Raw genomic sequence first — 22,277 nt, 5'->3', positions numbered from 1 at the left:
AAATTAATTTTTATTAAATAAATTAAATTAATTAAGTATTTTTGAAATTAATTTATCTTATTTTAGGTTAATATGTCTGAATTTTAGACATAATTAATATGTTTGAAATTCAGACATCTTCGATGACAAGCGCGAAGAATGTATGTTTGAATTTCACTATTTGGTTGAAAAAGCTAGTCCGACAAGTTACTGAAGAGGTATGAAAATGTTATAATTTTTTATTTTTTTAATTAATAACATAGGTATTTCTAATTTTTATTATATGTTAATTATAGGAACTCTTACAATCAAAAGAATCTTTGGGTTTCAATCCCCAACCGATACAAGATGATTTGAAATGATTGGCTTCAGTGGTGGTTGATATAAATGAATTGTCTAATAAAATTAACGTAATCGAAAAGATTATTGGGAAGCCTATTACTTTTAAAGTTTCCAGAAAAGATATTAATGACCTCATTATTTTTTAGTAGTTGGACTTGTCAATAATTCAAGTTTTTATCATGTAAGTATTCTTTTTTATTTCTAAATTAATATTTGATATTTTTATTTTATTACTAATATATGTCTAATTATCAAAGGTACCTTCACAAGATATGCACTGAACTTGATGTCGATGAGAATTATGGGTTCTTATCTCCACTTTTAACCTCCACTAGCAAAGTGAATCAAAGAGCTTCTTATATTGAAAAGACGATATGTAAGCAAAAAAAGATATGCTGATTTTTACCAATTATTGAGAGGTATCAAATTTTAAATTCGTCACTCAATTTATAAAAATATTTGCTTAATAATGTGATATTAATATAAATTAATATATTGTAGTTATCATTGGATGCTTCCTGTCATTTGCTCGTATGAAAATACTATATACTAGTTTTGTTCATTGAAAAGGAAAGTAAGCGATGACATGAAGTCTTTGATTGAATTGTAAGTTTTTAAATAATTCCATTGTATTATTAATAATATATATTTAATATTTTCTAAGTGTGTATATTTGATAAATAGATCTTTAGTGACATATTAAAAATTAGCGGGAATGGTTGACAATAAAAAAATGAAATCAAGTTTGTACCAATATAAGTAAGTATTTTAAATTTATTCCTTAATTATAATGAAGATTATAATATTGATTTAATGAATTTAATTATTTCTATTTTCTTTATAGTGTCCTCAACAACTAGGAAATGTAGAATGCGGTTATTATGTGATGATTTTTATGTATAAAATCATTACTCAAGGTATTGTTCACTCATTTGATCAGGTAATAATTTATAAATAACAATTTATAATTATGAAGTTTTCCATATACTTGAGTTATTATTCATACATATATTGTTATTGAATTTACAGCACTTTCAAAGTTTAGAACCATATTCTAAGCAAGAGTTGAGATATATATGCAATTTGTGGTTTAGTTTTTTCTTAAAATTAACAGGATTAGAGTATAAACTTTTTAGATATTTTGTATTGGAAATGTAAGTTTAGTTCATATACCAAACATATTTGTATTGGTCTTTGGAGCTACTGTTTCTTAATTAATACAAGTTTTGTAAGTAAGGGAATGTATATTAGATATAATTGTATAAGTAAAAAAATATATTATATTTACGACCATAGTTGTTACACTATGGTAAAAAGCCATTTATGGCGACAGTTATTGATAGAACTATGGTCATAAATGAGCTCTAGAATAATTTTTTACCACAACTGGTCTTGGACCTGTGGCAATTTTTATTGCCACAGGTCAGATGGCACCTATGGCAAAAAATATTATATTTTGCCATAGTTTCTTTTGACTTATGGTGAAAAATGTCTATTTACTACCACATGATTTTTTATTATATAATATTTTCTGTCGTCAAAAATACATTTTAACTGTGGCGAAAGATGATTTTTGCACTAGTGAGTGCAGTGATATTGAAATAAGTTCAAATGCAAGCTAATGCATGTCCTTCATAGTTTGGCTTACCCTTTTATATATTGAAGCCCCGGGGAAATTAAGGAGCTTGACGTTGCAAAGGAAACTCCGGTGACCGGCGAAGCCACCACCAAGCAAGATTGAAACGCGTTCGTAGCCATGTCCCACCCTTTTTAACAAGATCTTTGTGATATATGTAGTGAAGATTTCTCATTCTGCAAGTCAATTTTAATAGTCAAAGTTGTTAAAGCATTGGCTTGACTACTCACGCAGATCTGATGGCCTTTTGTAAGGCCTCACATAACCGATTTCGTTTTTCTTTTTCCTTTTTATCGTCTTTTACATAAAATGAGAGTCATTCTATGTGCAATATAGTGCTATTGTCTAAGTCGTATATTAGATTTTCACACATGTTTCTGAACGTGCATTCATTAGGATGTTTTCTTGATTTTTCCGTTTATTAATTATGTATAGAAGAACATTTCTTCCATAGATTATTATTGATTACTGATTGCTTTGTACATTCACGCATGGGAGGGAGACACAGGACCAGAAAATTAAAATGAGACAGAAGCAAAGAGCTTTGTGATGATCTTGACCTAAAACCAGGTTATATATGGATCGTAATGTTGGTGATCTTTCTTCAGGATGGGACCAGAGCTCCTCTCATCATTAGTTTCTTTTGAACTTTGATCTTTTCCCCCAGTAATTTTCCAATGTCAAGTGTTTATGATCTGTGTTGTATTTTGTCTTCTCATTTGCAGGCTGGAAACCTGACAACACAGAAGGTGGCTCTGATACAGAAATGCCTGAGTTTAACGTGTTGACATGTATACATGACCCGCATCAGTTTAGGTCTGATGTGATGAAGCCACTTCTTAATTAGTCTCAGCGTTGGACTGATTCTGAAAAGCAAATAGTATAATGCTGGTAGTTGGATTCATGATTTTTAATACTACTGCTAAGTTTAACTTTCAAATTATTTGCATACATATCTCCAGCAGAGCAGGCTTGCTGTGCTATCTAGTGGCTTTCTTTTTTCTGTTTGTTTGAAGTAGGGTAGAATATGGAAGTTCTTTTTTAATTTTTCAAGTACTTATGTTCTGTGCTTTTTCCTGCATGATCTGGAAGCACCTGGATATATCAAATTCACTGGTGACAAATCAACTTTTAACAAATAAATTTTTTACAAACTGAAACTAAATATAAAAATTGGGGCAAATTAAAAAGATCGTAACTTGAGTTATATATGTATATATATATATATATATAAATACAAACCAGCACAAATAGAACAATATATAGTAAAGAGTACTCTTCCAAAATCAATAGAGGAAAAGCAATTATTATAACATCAGGAAAAAAAAGGATTTGGGGTGTCTGTTGCTCTCTCCACTGTGTGTCTAATATCTAAAATCTCAGCCTTTCATTCAGAAGAATTAGATGAAATTTCTGACACCTCAAAAATCCAATAAAATAATATTGGAAAAAGAGAATAAATATGATCAAACTAATTGGGAAACATAAAATTCATGAAAAAACAATAAAAAGGAGGAAAGAGATTCCCCAGATCGTTCATAACTCAACAAATTTTTGTGACCGGGGAACGTGCTTGATGACGGCTTTCAGGAGATCCATGTAAAGAGGAAACTGAGCGATTGCATAGAAGGAAATAGGAAGGCAAGTAACAGCATAAAGAGGAAACAGTCCTTTCTTGAACTTGTCCTCAAGCACGAAGAAATGCGAAGCACAGAATGATATGAACATGGACACGATCGACACAAACAACGAGCTCAACCCTAAGAGAAGCTTAAATGGCAGATTCCTTTTGAAATCTATAGGCTGTTTTCGAGATGTGAGTATGGAGAGGAACATGACCAGTGCAGTGACAGAGAATCCTAGTCCCATGAGTCCGCTGATAGCAAAAAGGTCAAATGCTGGATGTCCTTCCAAGGTAGGTTTACCTTTGTTGTCCGTGCCTCCGGGGACTGTTCTCGACGCGAAGGAAACTCCGGCCACTAGCGCCGCCACCACCGAGCAAGACTGAGACGTATCCTTAAGCCATGTACTGCCCTTTTCAACGAGATCTTTATGGCCATTAGTGAAGATTTGTACCGGAGTTTGACCAGCACTGTTCTTAAGGAAAAGGAAGTGGGATGGCAGAAATGATTTCACATACTGCATTTCAATTTCAATTGTTAGAACAGTTAAATTAAGGATATAAGCATATCTAATACTCCTTTCTTTCGTTCTTATAATTCTTCTTAATAAAACGTTTTACAAAATTTAAGACAATAATTAATATGTTTTTTCTCAAAATTGTCCGAGAGAGAAAATAGTACTTCCTCTATTCCTAATTATATACTCCTTCTGAAATATAATATAAGGCATTTTTTTAAAATTTTACTTAATCTAAAATATAAAGTATAAGGCATTTTTTTAAAATTTTACTTAATCTAAAATATAAAGTATTGAATAACTTTTATAATTGTTTTTCAAATTATACTCCTACTTCATTTGTTATTATTTTTTAAAAAATAATGTATTAAAATTTTAATTATTATTATCATGCACTTACAATTTAATGAGGGTGAAATTGAAAATATGTAAATTTTTTTGAAAAAAATTAAAGTTTCAACTAACATTTTTTATAATAATAAATTAGTTGTAAATGCCCTATATTTTGGTCTGAAAGGAGTATAAGAGAAAATTTTGGAGAATGTGGTATTTCCATATATATATATATATATAAGATGATTTAAAAAATGTTAGAAGCATAATTAACAACTCCCTAAAATTACCCTAATCAGTGAATAAAATGGCTGGGCCTACTTTGAAATAAAGTTAAGACAATGCATGGCAAGCAAAATAATTTAGGGCAAAAGTAAAAATATGAGGGGGGGGGGGGCAGATTAAGATATAGTCCTTTCAGTTTTTATCATAAGGTATATTTAAGAAAAAATAGTTAAATCGTTAACTTTGTCTAAAAAAGAATAAATGATTGCTAAGTTTACCCATATTTAAATAAATAAAAAATTAAATTTACACTATATTATATTATCTCTCACAATTAATAAGTTTAAATAACAGTAATGATGAAAAAATATAATTAATACCTCAAGTGCCTTGTACTTTTAAGGATCATCAATCTCTGTTAGAAAATGCCTAATAAGCATAATAAAGAATAGAGGGAGTACAATAGTTTTGTCTCATTAAAAAGGAAGAGATAGAGCATTTTAATTATGAGGAGTAATTTCGATAAGATGAGATAATTTCAGAGACATCAGGGCTAAGAATATTTAGTACTCCAGATCAACATCACCACGTGTGTGAGTGCAGTGTACTACTACGTAGTGTTGATGTATTATAAGTAAGTAATTACCTCGTACCAGGTGATTTCACATTGCAGCTGCATGGCAGAGCCATAAGCTTGCCAGCCATGAGACAAGGATTCGTCGTACTTTGCTGCTATATGCAAAATGGTGTTGTCCTCTTTGTCCACGGCGTGAATGAGGTCGCTCCACAGGTTTTGCTTCCTTGATACGTTGTTCAAGTGTTGCCGAAGTGCCACAAAGATCTCTGCTTGCTGATTCTCCACCGCCACCATCAATATGTTCTTGTTCGATGATCCTAAGGTATCTTCCGGGATCATTCCTGGGAATCTCCGTAGAATCTTATCCACTACCTCAATCACACCGTTCTCTGTTGCTGCAAACAGGGCTTTATTAGTTATTTCCTCAACTTTATTGTCTTTGCCCACTTCACCTGCCAATATTGGGAGAGAATGACTTTAAATAGCGATTGGATTGATGGATTTGGATTTAAAATCTTGCATTTCAAAATTCATATTTAAAATTCATATATTTAAAATTCTTTATTTGAATAGTTTAAAAAATTTCAAGTGAAAAAAAAAGAGTGGAGATTCAAGATAAAAATGAAAAATTGAGAACCACTAGAGATTATAATGAGAAATGAAAAAATATATGAAAGTCATAGAGATGTAAATAGTGAAAACATGAAAAGAATGAGATATTTAAAGTAATTAAAATTTTAAATGATTAAAATGTAAAGGGAGTTTGAAATTAAAAGAAATTATAATAAGAAATAAATTTAAATTTAAATTAAATATAAATTCATGAATTTTTGTGGGTTCCAATGAGGCATTTGGTCTAAATACAAATCCCCGTTAATCCAAATATATATAATTAAAATCCCTACTGAAGAAATTAATGACAATTTGGTCCCTTTGACAAAATTGTCTGAAAATCATTAATCGCTCACTAATATTGATTCAAACAATTATAAATAAAAATTCTAATTGTAAACAAAGACATTGGCTAAGAGGTACTGGTCCCAACCCACCCAAGATATCATATGGGTTTGAGAAGATGAAAAGCAAATGAATTACCAAATTGATTTCGAGCAAACGGTGGAAGCATATCAAATTCATCAGGGAAAGCGGATTCCAGGTCATTCCCATGTTTCATGTATTCTTCATTTGAAGACTTTTCCAAGAGTGCATCCAATAGCTGAAGACTCCACATGTACTTTTGCTTCACTTTCTTTATGTCGGTAAATATATTCCCTGCATGCATGCATTTTTATTCACATGTATGATACAGAAACTTGATTAATTAGTCATGATAGACATATATGAAGAAATTATAAATTTTGAAGGTGGCATACCAAATCCTAGCATGCCAAGAAAATTTAGGTAGACAAAGGCCAGAAACTCATAACATGTAGCATAATTTTGTGGAAAGCTTTTATTCATAACATGCTTATTTGGGATTATTGCTGATTCCCCTTCTTCCTTCTTTAATCCTGCCGGAAAAATTTGAAGCATGGTTAGATGACAATTGAATATATTGCAAGAAAAATCAATTTACAAGTTCTTATAATTTTTTCTCGATTTTGAACTAGGTCCAATAGTTTATTTTATTTTAAGTGAGCCTCTTACAGTTTGATTTATTAAATATGTTAATACTTGAAGATTAAAATTAATAATGAATTATTAAATGAATAAATTGGCCTAATGGTCAAAAAAATCTTGTTTATAGATCAAATTTTTAAAAAATTAAAAGTGTGGTTAGTTCACATTGATATACAAGAATTTATCATTAATATACAAAAGAATTATTATTAAAAATTTAAAAATTTACAAAATGTTAATGATTGACAAACATAATAAACCGACCATAATATGCTTGGTTTAATCTTATAACATATACTATATTTGCAAAAAATCCTCATTAAATTTTCCAATCAAAAATACTTTTGAAGTTTATAGAAAATTTAACTTAATTCTTTTAGCAAAAATAAAAAAATGATTTTATACACTATTTACATTTTTATAATTTTTTATGAAAAATCGATAAGCTGTATAAAAAATATTTAAAAGACAACCTACTTATATAAACTAAGTTATAAAAATTATGTAATTAATTTTAAAGTTTTATAATAATTTAAAAATATAAACTTTTTTAATTTTATTTTTTAAAGAAAAAAATTAAGGATTTAAATTTTTAAGGGTTAAAAAATTTAATTGATCAAACTATAAAGATTTAATTAAAGCAAAATAAATTACAAATACCTCATTCAAAATTAAGAAAAACTATAAAGACTTGCAGATATATTTTTCTTATATTATATATATGTAATTTAAAAAATAATTACCAACTATATATATATAATCTCACTATCATTAAAACAAAAACAAAAACCTAAAAAAGAATGTTGTTATCGAAGCATTTATGTATAATTGTGAAAAGGTGAACATACATAGGTAAGCAATGTCCATGGGCCTAAACTTTCTGCACATGTCGAGCATTTTCAAAGTGCTCCCATAGGTTTAAAAAAAACAAATTATTTCTGTAGATTTTTTTTTTTTATAATTGTGACTCATGAATGATAAAACTTGTTAAATTAATAAATTTTTTATATTATTATTTTATCATATACAAACTTCACTGGTTTTGTATAGATTATAGTATCCAAATCACATTAAAGTAAACTTTACCATGTAAGTGATGATCAGGATGTTGGCTTTTAGCTTCGTGGTTTGAAGAATTGTTCGACCTCCTCCAAGTTCTTGAGACTATTCTCTCAAAAGCTGTTATAATATTTAGCGTCAAAAGATATATATATATATATATATATAGGGAGAGAGAGAGAGAGATAGAAGATTTGTTGCAAATAACAAAGCTCATATATAGCATATCTTCCAAAAATAAAAGATCATAACGTAAAAATGATTGTTACAAGAATCTTAATAAAGACAGTATATTTACCCTTTTCTTCCATCATCACAAAAGATATTATATTTTGAAGTGCAGACGACAAACAATATAATTAACAGAAAAGCCGAATCAGCCCAAGATATAATAATAATGAGAAATTAAAAAATTAAGTTAATAATTGGAATATATAATTATAAGCATAACCAGGGGAACCAACATGAGAGGAAGTGATGACACAAGAGGTAGTTTTCAGGACAATAAGATTTGGAGCTTCTGCGATCTGGTCTTGCTTCACAAGAAGGATTGGGATCATACTTCAGCGGATCAACTTTTATGCCTGGCTTGCACAAAAAGAAAAATTAATTATTTTATTTCTTATCAATAATATTCATACAATCCACCAAATTATATGAGGTATTTTTAAGTACCATCTCTAAGAAAACAGTTAATATCATTAAAAATTACTTACTTTATTCATATCCATGATTAATAGGTTAATAACTTAATTACAAATAAATATGAAAAGCTCATTAACTTGAAATATTCATGAAGGATACATATTTTTGAAAAATAATTAATTAATTACTCATAAAAAAACACTAGAATAACTTATATTTTTCAATATTGGATCTATTAAAAAATGTCTTGTAATTTAATTTGAAGGAAAAAAGTATACTTACAAGAGTATATGATTTGCTTCCACCAGGAAAGGTTGTAGCTACTTCTAAACACAGAAGGTGTTCTTGCAAGGATTTCAAGAGGACTCATTGCCATCATGTTAAAGTGGTGCGTAAGCTCCGGGAACTTTTGGATCACGTGGAATGCCAAATCTAAATTGATGTGTGTGTGTATGAATATGTTAATAATACAACACAAATAATCATCGATATATTAAACATACACCCACTAATGTAAAAGTATTTTTCACCATAATTAAAAGGTATTTTTCACGACAAAAGATGGTGTGTAGTAGAAGATTATGTAATAGCAAATGAAAAGTTTTTGCAATAAGTCATAACAAAACTGTGACAAAAATAACACTTTTTACTATAGGTCAATCTAGAACTTGTGGCCGTAAAAAGAGTAAGGAGTTATTTATGGTGATAGTTATAGCCACACTTATGGTCATAAATACTATTTTTTTTAAAAAAAAAAACCTATAACTACATGTATTACTTACTTATAAAACCTGCATTAATTAAAAAATCACATATAGCTATACATATTCCTTACTTATAAAATCTGCATTAATATATAAACAACAGCTCTAAAGACCAGTATAAAGATATTCAATAAAAACATATCAACTAAAAAACAACATTTTCAAAACAAATATCTAAAAAAAAATATCAATTAAATTTGCAAGACAAATATTCAAAAATCTACATTACCGACCACAGACAGATAGCTCACCTAAGTGTTCTCTCCTAATGGCAGAGTGAAGGATAGAATCTCCGTCAGGGCCTCCAAAAAAGTATTTGACTTCTCCTTCTGGAAATGCTTTGCAAAGGCATATGAAGGCAAGTTTACGGTTGTGGACAACCGCCACGAAGATCGGGTTCTCATGCCATCTGTTAGTTTTACTCAACAGCCAATCCACATCCTTATCCATATCGTGGCTTGCATCAAGGATCAGTTGGCACATTTGCACATACCCTCTGGCTGCGGCGCAATGCAATGGGGTTTCACCTTTGCTGTTTTGTGCTATCAGTGCCTGCTCTATTTTGTGAGTTCTGATTATGTCCACCAATGTCTCTGCGATATCGCCTCTGTTATCGTTGATGCTAACGTGCAAGGCCGTGTCGTTTGAGCTTCCCATCCCTACACTCAGAAGCTCCGGACGGTTTTCACATAGTTGCACCACTTTTCCCCAATCGCGCTGCCATAGGTACCAGGATAGCTCTGATTTGGACTTCAACAAGACAAGTTCGGTTCCTCCTCCTCCTCCATTGCTACTCTCTCGAAGATCCAGATATGGAAAATCCTCAAAACCTGATAAGTCACTTATTGAATCCATTGGTAATGAACAGTAGATTAATCAATGGTCAATGACACGCGCGCACACCACACCACTTCACTCTTGAGGAGGATGATATGGATTCAATAAGTGCCCCATCAATTTATACCAAACTAAGCTGCTTTTTTTTTTTGGTTTCTTTTGGGTGGTTTTAATTCAAATATTGTCGGAATGTCTTCTATGATTATTTTTTTCTATACATTAATAATAAGATTTAAACCTTAGTAGACCTTGTTTGAAAAAAAATCTGATTACATTCACTTGGGACTAACAATCATTGGTAACTCTATCTACTTGATGGTTTTTTCTCAAAAAAAAAAAAAGTTTAAGGAGAATTGGGTTCTAAGAGGTTCACAAGAGCTAAGATATTCATCTAATCTCAAAGAATGCTTATTAAAATGGTCCACAAACAAAATCTTTATATTGACGATAGGATTTGAATCCATAACTTTTTGAGTTATAAGTCAAATTCTTATCAACCGAACTATCATTTGCCGGCTAATAGTTTTAAATTTAATTTAATTTGTTGTTCTAATTAACAAGAGATCAATACACCTAGAATCAAGATGCTACTTTAAGCTTCGGATGTGAAAATATGATAAATTGGTGGGGTTGGGGAGACAGCGTTAATTTGAATAAAGGTTAAAAGCTAAAGTGTAGAAATTAAAAAAAACAATAAATCTACCAAACTTGCATGGACAAAAGATATTTTTATTCTCTTTTCTTCTCTTTATGTATTATTCTTAAGCATCTTGCTTTACCAATCTTGCAAATTACAAAAATTAATTAAGACTTTTCCCGCGACAAATTGAACTGAGTTAATTGAGACAGCACTTTCGAGAGAGAAATGAAAGTTGCCGTGCAAAAGAAGCAATGTTTACATGCTACTTGCCAATCAAGGCGACCATAGCATAAGATACAGCTGAATTGATGCGTCCTCAAGTTTTAGAGGGTAAGGAAAAGTTATAATCACTCAGAGAGATTTGGTTTAACTGATAGAATGAGTTGAATTAACTTATTTTAAAATTTAAATTTGAGTCCTGAAATACACACACACATTAAATAAAAATGCCGAAAACATGAGGCATTTGTGAGACTGTTGTTGATAAAAAGATTACACTAAAAATGTCCAAAACCAAACTAAATTGAAAAAATGGACTATAAATAAGGTCTATTATGGTTTTTCAACATGATAAACGGAACCACGTCTTCTTAATTTTTATATTATTTAATATCACCTAAAATAAATTCAAGGGAAAATTAATAATAGGGCCAACATAGAAAGTTTATTTATAAATAAGTCTCGTACAATTTTAAAAATTACAGCCAAGTTATCCCTTAGGACTTGAGTATAATTTGAAGTTAGGATGTAAAAATAATATTTTTCCTGTTAATTTGGCTTTCATTTATAATTGTAACTTTATAATTTATAAGTAAAAATTTGTCATTCACAAATCAAATTCATTGTTTAAACCTTGATAAAACATGGAGTTTTCATGAAGTTAATTGTGTCTAGTCAAGGCTAGAATTACCCAATGAATTACAAATTTTACATCCCAATTAGACCAATTATAGTCTTAAGTAGGTATAATTAACTCAAAGAAGACTCCTTGTTATATCAAACATTAAACAAGAAATTTGACTCTTGAATTATGAATTTTTAACTGTAAATTATGAAATTACAATTCTAAGTGAAAGCCAAATTAACTGTTAAAAGTTTTATTTATTAAACCTTACTTTAAACAACCCATAACTTAAATATGTAAATCCCAAATGAGCTTTATTATTTTCCTTATATCCCTATACTATTGATAGTCTTAAGCATGCATAATTAACTCCATGGAGATTTTATATTATATTAAGCATTAAACAAGAAATTTGACTTATAGATTATGATTTTTTACTTGTAAATTATGAGGTTGTAGTTATAAGTGAAAGCAAAATTAACTGCCACTATAGTTTTATTAATTAAGTCTAACCTTAGATAAGCTGTATGTTAAATATTTATATCCCAAATGAGTTCTATTATTTTCTTTACATCTCAATTAGACCAATTATAATATTAAGTATGCATAATTAATTCTACAAAAACTCCATACTATATCATGCATTAAATAAAAAATTTGACTTATAAATTAAAATTTTTTACTTGTAAATTTTGAAGTTACAATTGTAAGAGAAAGCCAAATTTACAAGTTAAACATTTTAATTTGTAAGTATAACTTATAAATTTGTGAACTTTTATTTGTAAATATTAAAATATTAATATTGTAATAGATTAATTTTTAAAGGGGCTTTTGCACACATAGCCCATATTATAAGACTAAGTAAAAGAAATAGCATATCATTTTTTAAATTTCAAAAATGGCCTTGTTAATATTTTGTTTTAATTAATTTACAAAACTGCCCTTTTAATATCTGCCTTTTGTAAATATTAAAAGATTTAAAATGCAAGAAATCTCTAAAACTGACGTAATGAATGTGAGATACATAGTCTAAAATGGCCTTTTTTAAATATGAATGTGAGAGAGAAGACAGAACTGGACACAAGAGAGATGAACATGAGACAACACAGCAGTGTGAGGGAGCCACAATCATGATCGTGAGAGACAAACACGACGTGAGATATATTGATGGTACTCGATGGAACAGATCACGTTGGTGAGGAAATGGAGCTATAAATTCATGATTTTTTATTTTACTAGTTTAGGTATTTGACTCTCTGTAATAAATTAAAAGTCCAAAAATTTTTATGGACTGTATTTGATCCATTTTAGACAAATGATTATATGTTTTTTGTGTTACTGATTCACAATACTACATTGTTGATATACTATTGTATATCACTGATATATTATCACAGATCAACATAACTAGACAATTAAACATAAATTTGTTTATCAAGTATATTAATGATGTAGTATTGCATATCAGCAACACAAAAAATATATAATCATTTGCCCAAAATGAATCAAACACAACCCATAAAAAATTTAATGTTACTGAGAAATGTGAAGGTGGTGAAAATCTGATAACAAATAATAGATTTCAGCTTAGCCTTTTACTTCTAGAAATGGATATTCCTCTTTAATATCTAATGTCCTCTTCCTAGTGTTCCTGGAAAAAATAGAGAAGAAGAGAGAAGAAAAGCTCTGCAATGAAAAAAGGCACTAGTAATTTAATCTAATAATAGATATATTGCATTTTAATAATAAATTTAATCTAAGGATAAAAGAGTAAAATATATCTAATTGACTTTATGAATGGGCTATATTTTAAAAGATTCAAAAATCTCATCCATAATTTGTAGGAGCTATATTTTTTTGAAGTTATTAAGCTAATTTCCTCATTTTTAAATGTAATAAGTTTTACTTGCAAATCTTGAATATTTATTTGTTAGTATGTGATATTTGAATTGTAAAGATTAAATTATTGATATTTTAACAAAAATATTTTTGATTTTTGCAGATATAGCCCATGTTATAAGACCAAATCAAATAAACAACCTAACATTTATTATATTTTATATTATGACTAATTTATTATATTTGTCAATGATATACTGTTTCACATTAATGATGAACTACATGTAAATTTTCAAACCTTTTATATATCAATGTAAATTAGTCATATTCTCAAATTTTCAGAAATTTGGTTCATATTTTATGGGCACAAAAATTTTTTTCTTCCAATTAGCCAATTTATCAAAAATAATTTTTAAATTGAGAGCATTTATTTTTTATTTTTTTTACCTCATAAAGCTCGAAATCCCTCAACATAGAAACCAGCAAAAATAGCATAATACTTTTACAATATTAGCAGACGATTAGTGCAGTGATATTGAAATAAGTTTAAATGCAAGCTAATGCATGTCCTTCATAGTTTGGCTTACCCTTCTTATATATTGAAGCCTCAGGGGAATTAAGGAGCTTGACGTTGCAAAGCAAACTCCGATGACCGGCGAAGCCACCACCAAGCAAGATTGAAACGCGTTCGTAAGCCATGTCCCACCCTTTTGAACGAGATCTTTGTGATATATGTAGTGAAGATTTCTCACTCTGTAAGTCAATTTTAATAGTCAAAGTTGCTAAAGTATTGGCTTGACTACTCACCCAGATCTAGTGGCCTTTTGTCGCCTCACATAACCGATTTAGTTTTTCTTTTTATCATCATCTTTTACATAAAATGAGAGTCATTCTATGTGCAATATAGTGCTATTGTCAAAGTCGTATGTTAGATGTTCACATGTTTCTGAACGTGCATTCATTAAGATGTTTTCTTGATTTTTCTGTTTATTAATTATAAATAGAAGACCATTTCTTCCATAGATTCTTATTGATTACTGATTGCTTTGTACATTCACACATGGGAGGGAGACGCTGGACCAGAAAATTAAAATGAGAGAGAACAGAAGCAAAGAGCTTTGTGATGATCTTGACCTAAAACCAGGTTATATATGGGATCGTAATGTTGGTGATCTTTCTTCACGATGGGATCAGAGCTCCTCTCATCATATTAGTTTCTTTCGAACTTTGATCTTTTTCCCCCGGTAATTTTCCAATGTCAAGTGTTTATGATCTGTGTTATATTTTGTCTTCTCATTTTCAGGCTGGTTTATTGAAACCTGACAACATAGAAGGTGGCCCTGATACAGAAACGCCTGAGTTTAACGTGTTGGCATATATACATGACCAGCATCAGTTTAGGTCTGATGTGATGAAGCCACTTCTTAATTAGTCTCAGCGTTGGATTGGTTCTGAAAAGCAAATAGTATAATGCTGGTAGTTGGTTTCATGATTTTTAATACTACTGCTAAGTTTAACTTTCAAATTATTTGCATACATATCTCCAGCAGAGCAGGCTTGCTGTGCTATCTAGTGGCTTTCTTTTTTCTGTTTGGTTTGAAGTAGGGTAGAATATGGAAGTTCTTTTTTAATTTTTCAAGTACTTATGTTCTGTGCTTTTTCCTGCATGATCTGGAAGCACCTGGATATATCAAATTCACTGGTGACAAATCAACTTTTAACAAATAAATTTTTTACAAACTGAAAACTAAATATAAAAATTGGGGCAAATTAAAAAGATTGTAACTTGAGTCATGTATATATATATATATATATATACACAAACCCGCATAAATAGCACAATATATAATAAAGACTCTTCCAAAATCAATGGAGGAAAAGCAATTATTATAACATCAGGAAAAAAAAAAGGATTTGGGGTGTCTGTTGCTCTCTCCACTGTGTGTCTAATATATAAAATCTCAGCCTTTCATTCAGAAGAGAATTAGATGAAATTTCTGACACCTCAAAAATCCAATAAAATAATGTTGGAGAAAGACAATAAATATAATCAAACTTATTGGGAAACATAAAATTCATGAAAAAACAATAAAAAGGAGGGAAGAGATTCCCCAGATCGTTCATAACTCAACATATTTTTGTGACCGAGGAACGTGCTTGATGACGGCTTTCAAGAGATCCATGTAAAGAGGAAACTGAGCGATTGCATAGAAGGAAATAGGAAGGCAAGTGACAGCATAAAGAGGAAACAGTCCTTTCTTGAACTTGTCCTCAAGCACGAAGAAATGTGAAGCACAGAATGATATGAACATGGACACGATCGACACAAACAACGAGCTCAACCCTAAGAGAAGCTTAAATGGCAGATTCCTTTTGAAATCTATAGGCTGTTTTCGAGATGTGAGTATGGAGAGGAACATGACCAGTGCAGTGACCGAGAATCCTAGTCCCATGAGTCCGCTGATAGCAAAAAGGTCAAATGCTGGATGTCCTTCCAAGGTAGGTTTACCTTTGTTGTCCGTGCCTCCGGGGACTGTTCTCGACGCGAAGGAAACTCCGGCCACTAGCGCCGCCACCACCGAGCAAGACTGAGACGTATCCTTAAGCCATGTACTGCCCTTTTCAACGAGATCTTTATGGCCTTTAGTGAAGATCTGCACCGGAGTTTGACCAGCACTGTTCTCAAGGAAAAGGAAGTGGGATGGCAGAAATGATTTCACATACTGCATTTCAATTTCAATTGTTAGAACAGTTAAATTAAGGATATCAGCATATCTGATACTCCTTTCTTTCCTTCTTACAATTCTTATAAAACGTTTTTAGTGTTTCTTCTTATATAAACGTTTTACAAAGCTAAAGACAATAATTAATATGTTTTTTCTCAAAAATATCCCAGAGAGAAATTAGTACTTTCTCTTTTCCTAATTATATATAAGATAAAATTTTGGAGAATGTGGTTTACCCATATATCTACACACACACACACACATTAAAGATTATTTGCAAAATGTTAGAAGCATAATTAATAACCTTTCCCTATACTTCGGAATAAAGTTAATAAGATGCTCGGTAAGCAAAATAATTGAGGGCAAAAGTGAAAATCTGGGGGTGGGGGGGGGATTAAGATATATTCCTTCTGGCCACTATACAGTTTTAAGCACTTCATCGGAACTAAAAAAAATAGTTAAATTATTAACTTTATTTGAGAAAAAAAATAAATGACTCTTAATCCATATTTAAATGAAAAAATTTAAATTTACATTATATATATCTCTCATAATTAATAAGTTTAAATAGAAGTAATGTTGAAAAAGATGTAATTAACATTCCACCAAGTGCGTTGTACTTATAAAGATCATTAATCTCTTTTAGAAGATACCTAATAAGCTTAATAAAGACCAGAGGTGGAGTACAATATAGTTTTGTCTCATTATAGAGCATTTTAATTATGAGAAGTAATTTCGATAAGATAAGATAATTTTAGAATCAGGGCTAAGAATATTTACTCTAGATCAACATCATGATGTGTGTGTGTGTAGTATACTACTACGTAGTATTAGAATTACGTAATTACCTCGTACCAGGTGATTTCACATTGCAGCTGCATGGCAGAGCCATAAGCTTGCCAACCATGAGACAAGGATTCGTCGTACTTTGCTGCTATATGCAAAATGGTGTTGTCCTTTTCGTCGACGTCATGAACGAGGTCCCTCCACAGGTTAGGCTTCCCTAATACTTTGGTCACGTGCTGCCGAAGTGCCACGAAGATCTCTGCTTGCTGATTCTCCACCGCCACCATCAATATGTTCTTGTCCGATGATCCTAAGGTGTCTTCCGAGATCGTTCCTGGGAATCTGCGTAGAATCTCATCCACCACCTCAATCACGCCGTTCTTTGTTGCTGCCAACAGGGCTTTATTATTTATTCTCTCAACCTTATTGCCTTTGACCGCGTCATCTGCCAGGCACGAATCCAGAAAAGAACACATGGGGGGGGGGAGAGAAATGAAAAATGCTTAAAATATGGGGGAGCTGATATTAAATTTCACTTTTTTTAACAAGTAAAATAAAAATATTTCTAAAATTTTGTCAAGTTGCCAATCAAATCGTGAGGGGGGAAGCCCCCCCCCCCCCGGCGGGGGGGACATTCGTCCCTGTCCCCCGGCAACATTAGGAAACAATGACTTTAAGTAGCCACTGAATTGATGAATTTAGATTTTAAATTTTGTATTTAAAATTCATGTATTTAAAATTTTTTATTTATTAGATAATATAAAAAATTTTAAATAAACAAGAGAGATGAGTTGAGATCCCAGACAAAAATGAAAAATTGAGAATAATGAAAGATTATAATGAGAAATGAGAAAATAAATATACAAAAGTCATAGAGGTATCAATAATGAAAATATAAAAAGAATGAGATATTTGAAGTTATTAAAGTTTTAAATAACTAAGATATAAATAAAGGGAATTTAAAATTACAAAGAATTTATAATAAGAAATGAATTTTGATTTGAATCAAATCCAAATTTATGAATTTTTGTGTGTCCTAATAAGGATTTGATCCAAATTTAAATCTCAATTAATCCAAATGCACCATTAAAGTCCCTACAAAGGGAGTTAAAATTGTTTGAAAATTATTAATCACAAATATTGATTCAGATAATTGATTGTAGACAAAAATTCTAATTGTAAATTAGGACATTGGCTAAGAGCTTTACTGGCCCCAACCCACCCAAGGTATCATATGGGTTTGAGAAGATGAAACGAAAATGAATTACCAGATTGATTTCTAGCAAATGGAAACGTTTCAGATTCATCAGGGAAAGCGGATTCCAGGTCATTCCCATGTTTCATGTATTCTTCATTAGAAGACTTTTCCAAGAGTTCATCCAATAGCTGAAGACTCCATTTATAATTTTGCTTCACTTTCTTTATGTCGGTAAATATCCTCCCTGCATGCATGCATTTTTATTTACATATATGATATAGAAACTTAATTAATTATTAGTCTTGATAGACACACACACACACACACACATGAAGAAATTATAAATTTTGAAGGTGTCATACCAAATCCTAACACGCCAAGAAAATGTAGGTAGACAAAGGCTAGAAACTCAAAACATGTAGCATAATTTTGTGGAAAGCTTTTATTCAAAACATGCTTATTTGGGATTGCTGATTCCCCTTCTTCCTTCTCTAATCCTGCCGGGGAAAAAAAAAATCGAAGCATGGTTAGATGACAATTGAATATATTGTAAGGAAAATTAATTTACAGGTTCTTATAGTTTTTCTTTATTTTGAATTAGGTCCCACTAGTTTATTTTATTTTAATTAAGCCCTTACAGTTTGATTTATTAAATATGTTAATGCTTTAAGATTAAAATTAGTTGTGAATTATTAAATGGATAAATTGGCCTATTGGCCAAAAAAATCTTATGCTCATAAAATATGGACTAAATTTTTAAAAATGTAAAAGTTGTAGCCAGTTCACATTAATATACAAGAAATTTATTATTAAAAATTTAAAAATTTATAAGAGATTTATTATTGATGTACAATGGTATATTATTAAAAAATATAATAAATTAAACTATAATACAAAATATAATAAATGTTGGACAGTTTGCTTGGTTCAATCTTATAACATAGATTATATTTGCAAAAACTCCTTATTAAATTTTCCAAAAAAAAATACTTTTGGAGTTTATAGAAAATTTAATTTAATACTTTTAGCCAAAATAAAAAAATAAAAATTTTATTTTATAAACTATTTACATTTTTATTAATTTTTTTATGAAAATTCTATGAATATTACAAATTATTTAAAAGAAAGCCTACTTATATAAACTAGGTTATAAAAATTATGTAATTAATTTTAAAGTTTTATAATCATTTAAAAAATATAGAAGTTCTTAATTTTATTTTTTAAAGAAAAAATTCAAGGATTTTAATTTTTATGGGTTAAAAAATTCAATTGATCAAACTATAAGAATTCAATTAAAATAAAATAAATTATAAATACTTAATTAAAAATTGAGAAAAACTATAAAGACTTATAGATATATTTTTCTTATATTATATATAAAATTTAAAAAATAAGTTCCAACTATACATACATACATACATATATATATATAACTCACTATCATTAAAAAAAAACCCTAAAAAGGAATGTTGTTGTCGAAGCATTTATGTATAATTGTGATAAGGTGAACATATAGGTAAGCAATGTCCACGGGCCTAAACTTTATGTACACACTGCGCATTTTCACAGTGCTTTCATTGGTTAAAAACAAAAAAACGTTTCCATAGAATTTTTTTTAATTGGGACTCATGAATGATACGACTTGTTAAATTAACAAAGTTTTTTAAATTATTGTTATTATATTATATATAAACTTCATTAATTTTGGATAGACTATATATGATCCACGTCTAGTATAAATGGAGAGTATCCAAATCACATAAAAGTAAACCTTACCATGTAAGTGATGATCATATTTCAGCGGATCAACTTGTATGCCTAGCTTGCAGAATAAGGAAAATCAATTATTTAATTTATTATCAATATTCATAAAATCCACCAAATTATCAGGTATTTTTAAGTACCATCTCTAAAAATTACATGCTCTATTCATATCTATAATTAATAGGGTAATAACTTAATTACAAATAAATATAAAAACCTCATTAACTTGAAATATTTGGGAAAATATAATTAATTGCTCACAAAAAAACACTAACATATATATATATATATATATATGAAAAATGTCTTGCAATTTGAAGGCAAAAAAGTATACTTACAAAAGTATATGATTTGCTTCCACCAGGAAAGGTTGTAGCTACTTCTAAAAGCAGAAGGTGTTCTTGCAAGGACTTCAAGAGGACTCCTTCCCTTCTGGTTAAAGTGGCAAGAAAGCTCCGGAAACTTTTGGATTATTTGAAATGCCAAATCTAAATTTATATGTATGTACGTAGATGAATATATTAATAACACAACACAGATAATCATCGATATAATAAACACACACCACAGAGAATGATAGATGGATGCTCATTACCCAAGTGTTCTCTCCTAATGGCGGAGTGAAGGATAGTATCTCCGTCAGGGCCTCCAAACAAGAATGTGAAGACTTCTCCGTCTGGGAATGCTTCGCAGAGGCATTGGAAGGCAAGTTTATGGTTGTGGACAACCGCCACGAAGATCGGGTTCTCATGCCATTTGTTAGTTTTACTCAACAGCAAATCCTTGTCCATATCCATATCGTCGCTTGCCTTGAGGATCAGTTTGCACATTTGCACAGACCCTCTGGCTGCTGCGCAATGCAAGGGGGTCTCTTCCCTGTTGTTTTGTGCTATCAGAGCCTTCTCTATTCTGTGAGTTCTGATTATATCCACCAATGTCTCCGCCATATTGCCTCTGTCGTCGTTGATGGCAATATGCAAGGCCGTGTCCTTCGAGCTTTCCGTCCCTTTACTCAAAAGCTCTGGACACTCTTTGCATAGTCGCACCACGTTTCCCCAATCGCGCTGCCGTAGGTACCGGGATAGTTCTTTGGACTTGATGGCAAGTTCGATGCTAATTCCTCCATAGCTACTCTCTGGTGGACGATGCAGATATGGTGAATCCTCCAAACTTGATGAGGCACTTTTTGGTATCATTGATGATGGAGCTGGAAAATCCAGTTTTTCTAAGAATAGATTAATCAATGATCAAAGCCAAGACACACATGCCAATTCACTCTTGAAGAGGATGATACGGGTTCTCAATTTATACCAAACTAAGCTGCTCTTTTTTTTTTCTTCTTTTGGGTGGTTTTAATTCAAATATTGTTGGAATGTCTTTTATGATTGTCTTTTCTATATACTCCCTCCATACTTATTTAAAAGAGAAACTATCACTTTTTACTTTTTTTTATATAAGCAAAATTATATATTTTAATAAGCATTTATTACACATTTTTTAAATCACCTCTCATAATTTACATTAATAAAAAATAATTCATACATACTTATATTAATTAATATAGAATATTTTAGTCTAATTTTTTATTTTCAGACATAATTATTATGGTTAACAGTGTGATACAATTTTTTTTCTTATATATAAAAATGAAAGGAGTATTATTTAATAAGATTTAATCCTTGGCGGCCCTTGTTTGAGAAAAATTTGATTACATTCACTTTGAGAATAACAATTATTGGTAATTAACTCTGTCTTAAACTTTTCTTTTTTTCTTTTTAAATGAATGAAAGTTTAGGATGAATTGGGCCTTGGTAGCTTATAAAAGTTAAGATGTGCATGCATGCATCCATTCTCAAAAAATACTTACAAAGTCACTTACCAATCGCTCATTAACAAAATTCTTATATTAACAATGAGATTTGAATACATAATTTTGTGAGTTATAGGTCAAATCTTTATCAATTGGATCATCATTTGTCGACAAATAATTTTAAATTTAATTTAATGTGCTGTTCTAACAAAAGATCAATACATCCAAATGCTACTTTAAGCTTCAGATATGAAAATATGATAAATTGGCGGAGTTGGGGAGACAGCGTTGATATGAATACAGGTTAAAAGTTAAAGTGTAGAAGTTAAAAAAAGCAATAAATCTATGAAACTTATCACGGACAAAATATATTTTTATTCTCTTTTCTTCTCTTTATATATTATTATTAAGCATCTTGATTTACCAATCTTGCAAATTACAAAAATGAATTAATACTTTTCCGGCGACAAATTGAACTAAGCTAATTGAGACAGCACTTTTGCGAGGGATATAC

General features: G+C 30.3%; 2 protein-coding genes across 2 annotated transcripts; both read right to left on the bottom strand.

Moving 5' to 3' along the window:
* Positions 1 to 3,208: 3,208 nt before the first annotated feature.
* Positions 3,209 to 10,174, bottom strand: LOC129292384 (uncharacterized). The gene is made up of 8 exons (XM_054929947.1): positions 9,571 to 10,174; positions 8,838 to 8,987; positions 8,375 to 8,494; positions 7,938 to 8,030; positions 6,605 to 6,742; positions 6,327 to 6,503; positions 5,301 to 5,683; positions 3,209 to 4,096 (listed from the first exon to the last, which is right to left on the bottom strand). The coding sequence occupies exons 1-8, from the start codon at positions 10,172 to 10,174 to the stop codon at positions 3,494 to 3,496; spliced, it is 2,268 nt and encodes a 755-aa protein (XP_054785922.1). The 3' UTR covers positions 3,209 to 3,493.
* Positions 10,175 to 15,446: 5,272 nt separating this feature from the next.
* On the bottom strand, positions 15,447 to 21,195 carry LOC129292383 (uncharacterized). The gene is made up of 7 exons (XM_054929946.1): positions 20,549 to 21,195; positions 20,292 to 20,441; positions 19,966 to 20,007; positions 18,552 to 18,686; positions 18,260 to 18,433; positions 17,054 to 17,436; positions 15,447 to 16,202 (listed from the first exon to the last, which is right to left on the bottom strand). The coding sequence occupies exons 1-7, from the start codon at positions 21,147 to 21,149 to the stop codon at positions 15,600 to 15,602; spliced, it is 2,088 nt and encodes a 695-aa protein (XP_054785921.1). The 5' UTR covers positions 21,150 to 21,195; the 3' UTR covers positions 15,447 to 15,599.
* Between the last annotated feature and the right edge of the window lie 1,082 nt (positions 21,196 to 22,277).

This window comes from Prosopis cineraria, unplaced genomic scaffold (genome assembly GCF_029017545.1).
Source record: "Prosopis cineraria cultivar Desert tree isolate PC_DT_omini unplaced genomic scaffold, ASM2901754v1 PC14, whole genome shotgun sequence".
Classification (NCBI taxonomy): domain Eukaryota; kingdom Viridiplantae; phylum Streptophyta; class Magnoliopsida; order Fabales; family Fabaceae; genus Prosopis; species Prosopis cineraria.
The sequence above is the reverse complement of the archived record's forward strand: the minus strand, read 5'-3'. Positions and strand labels throughout refer to the sequence as shown.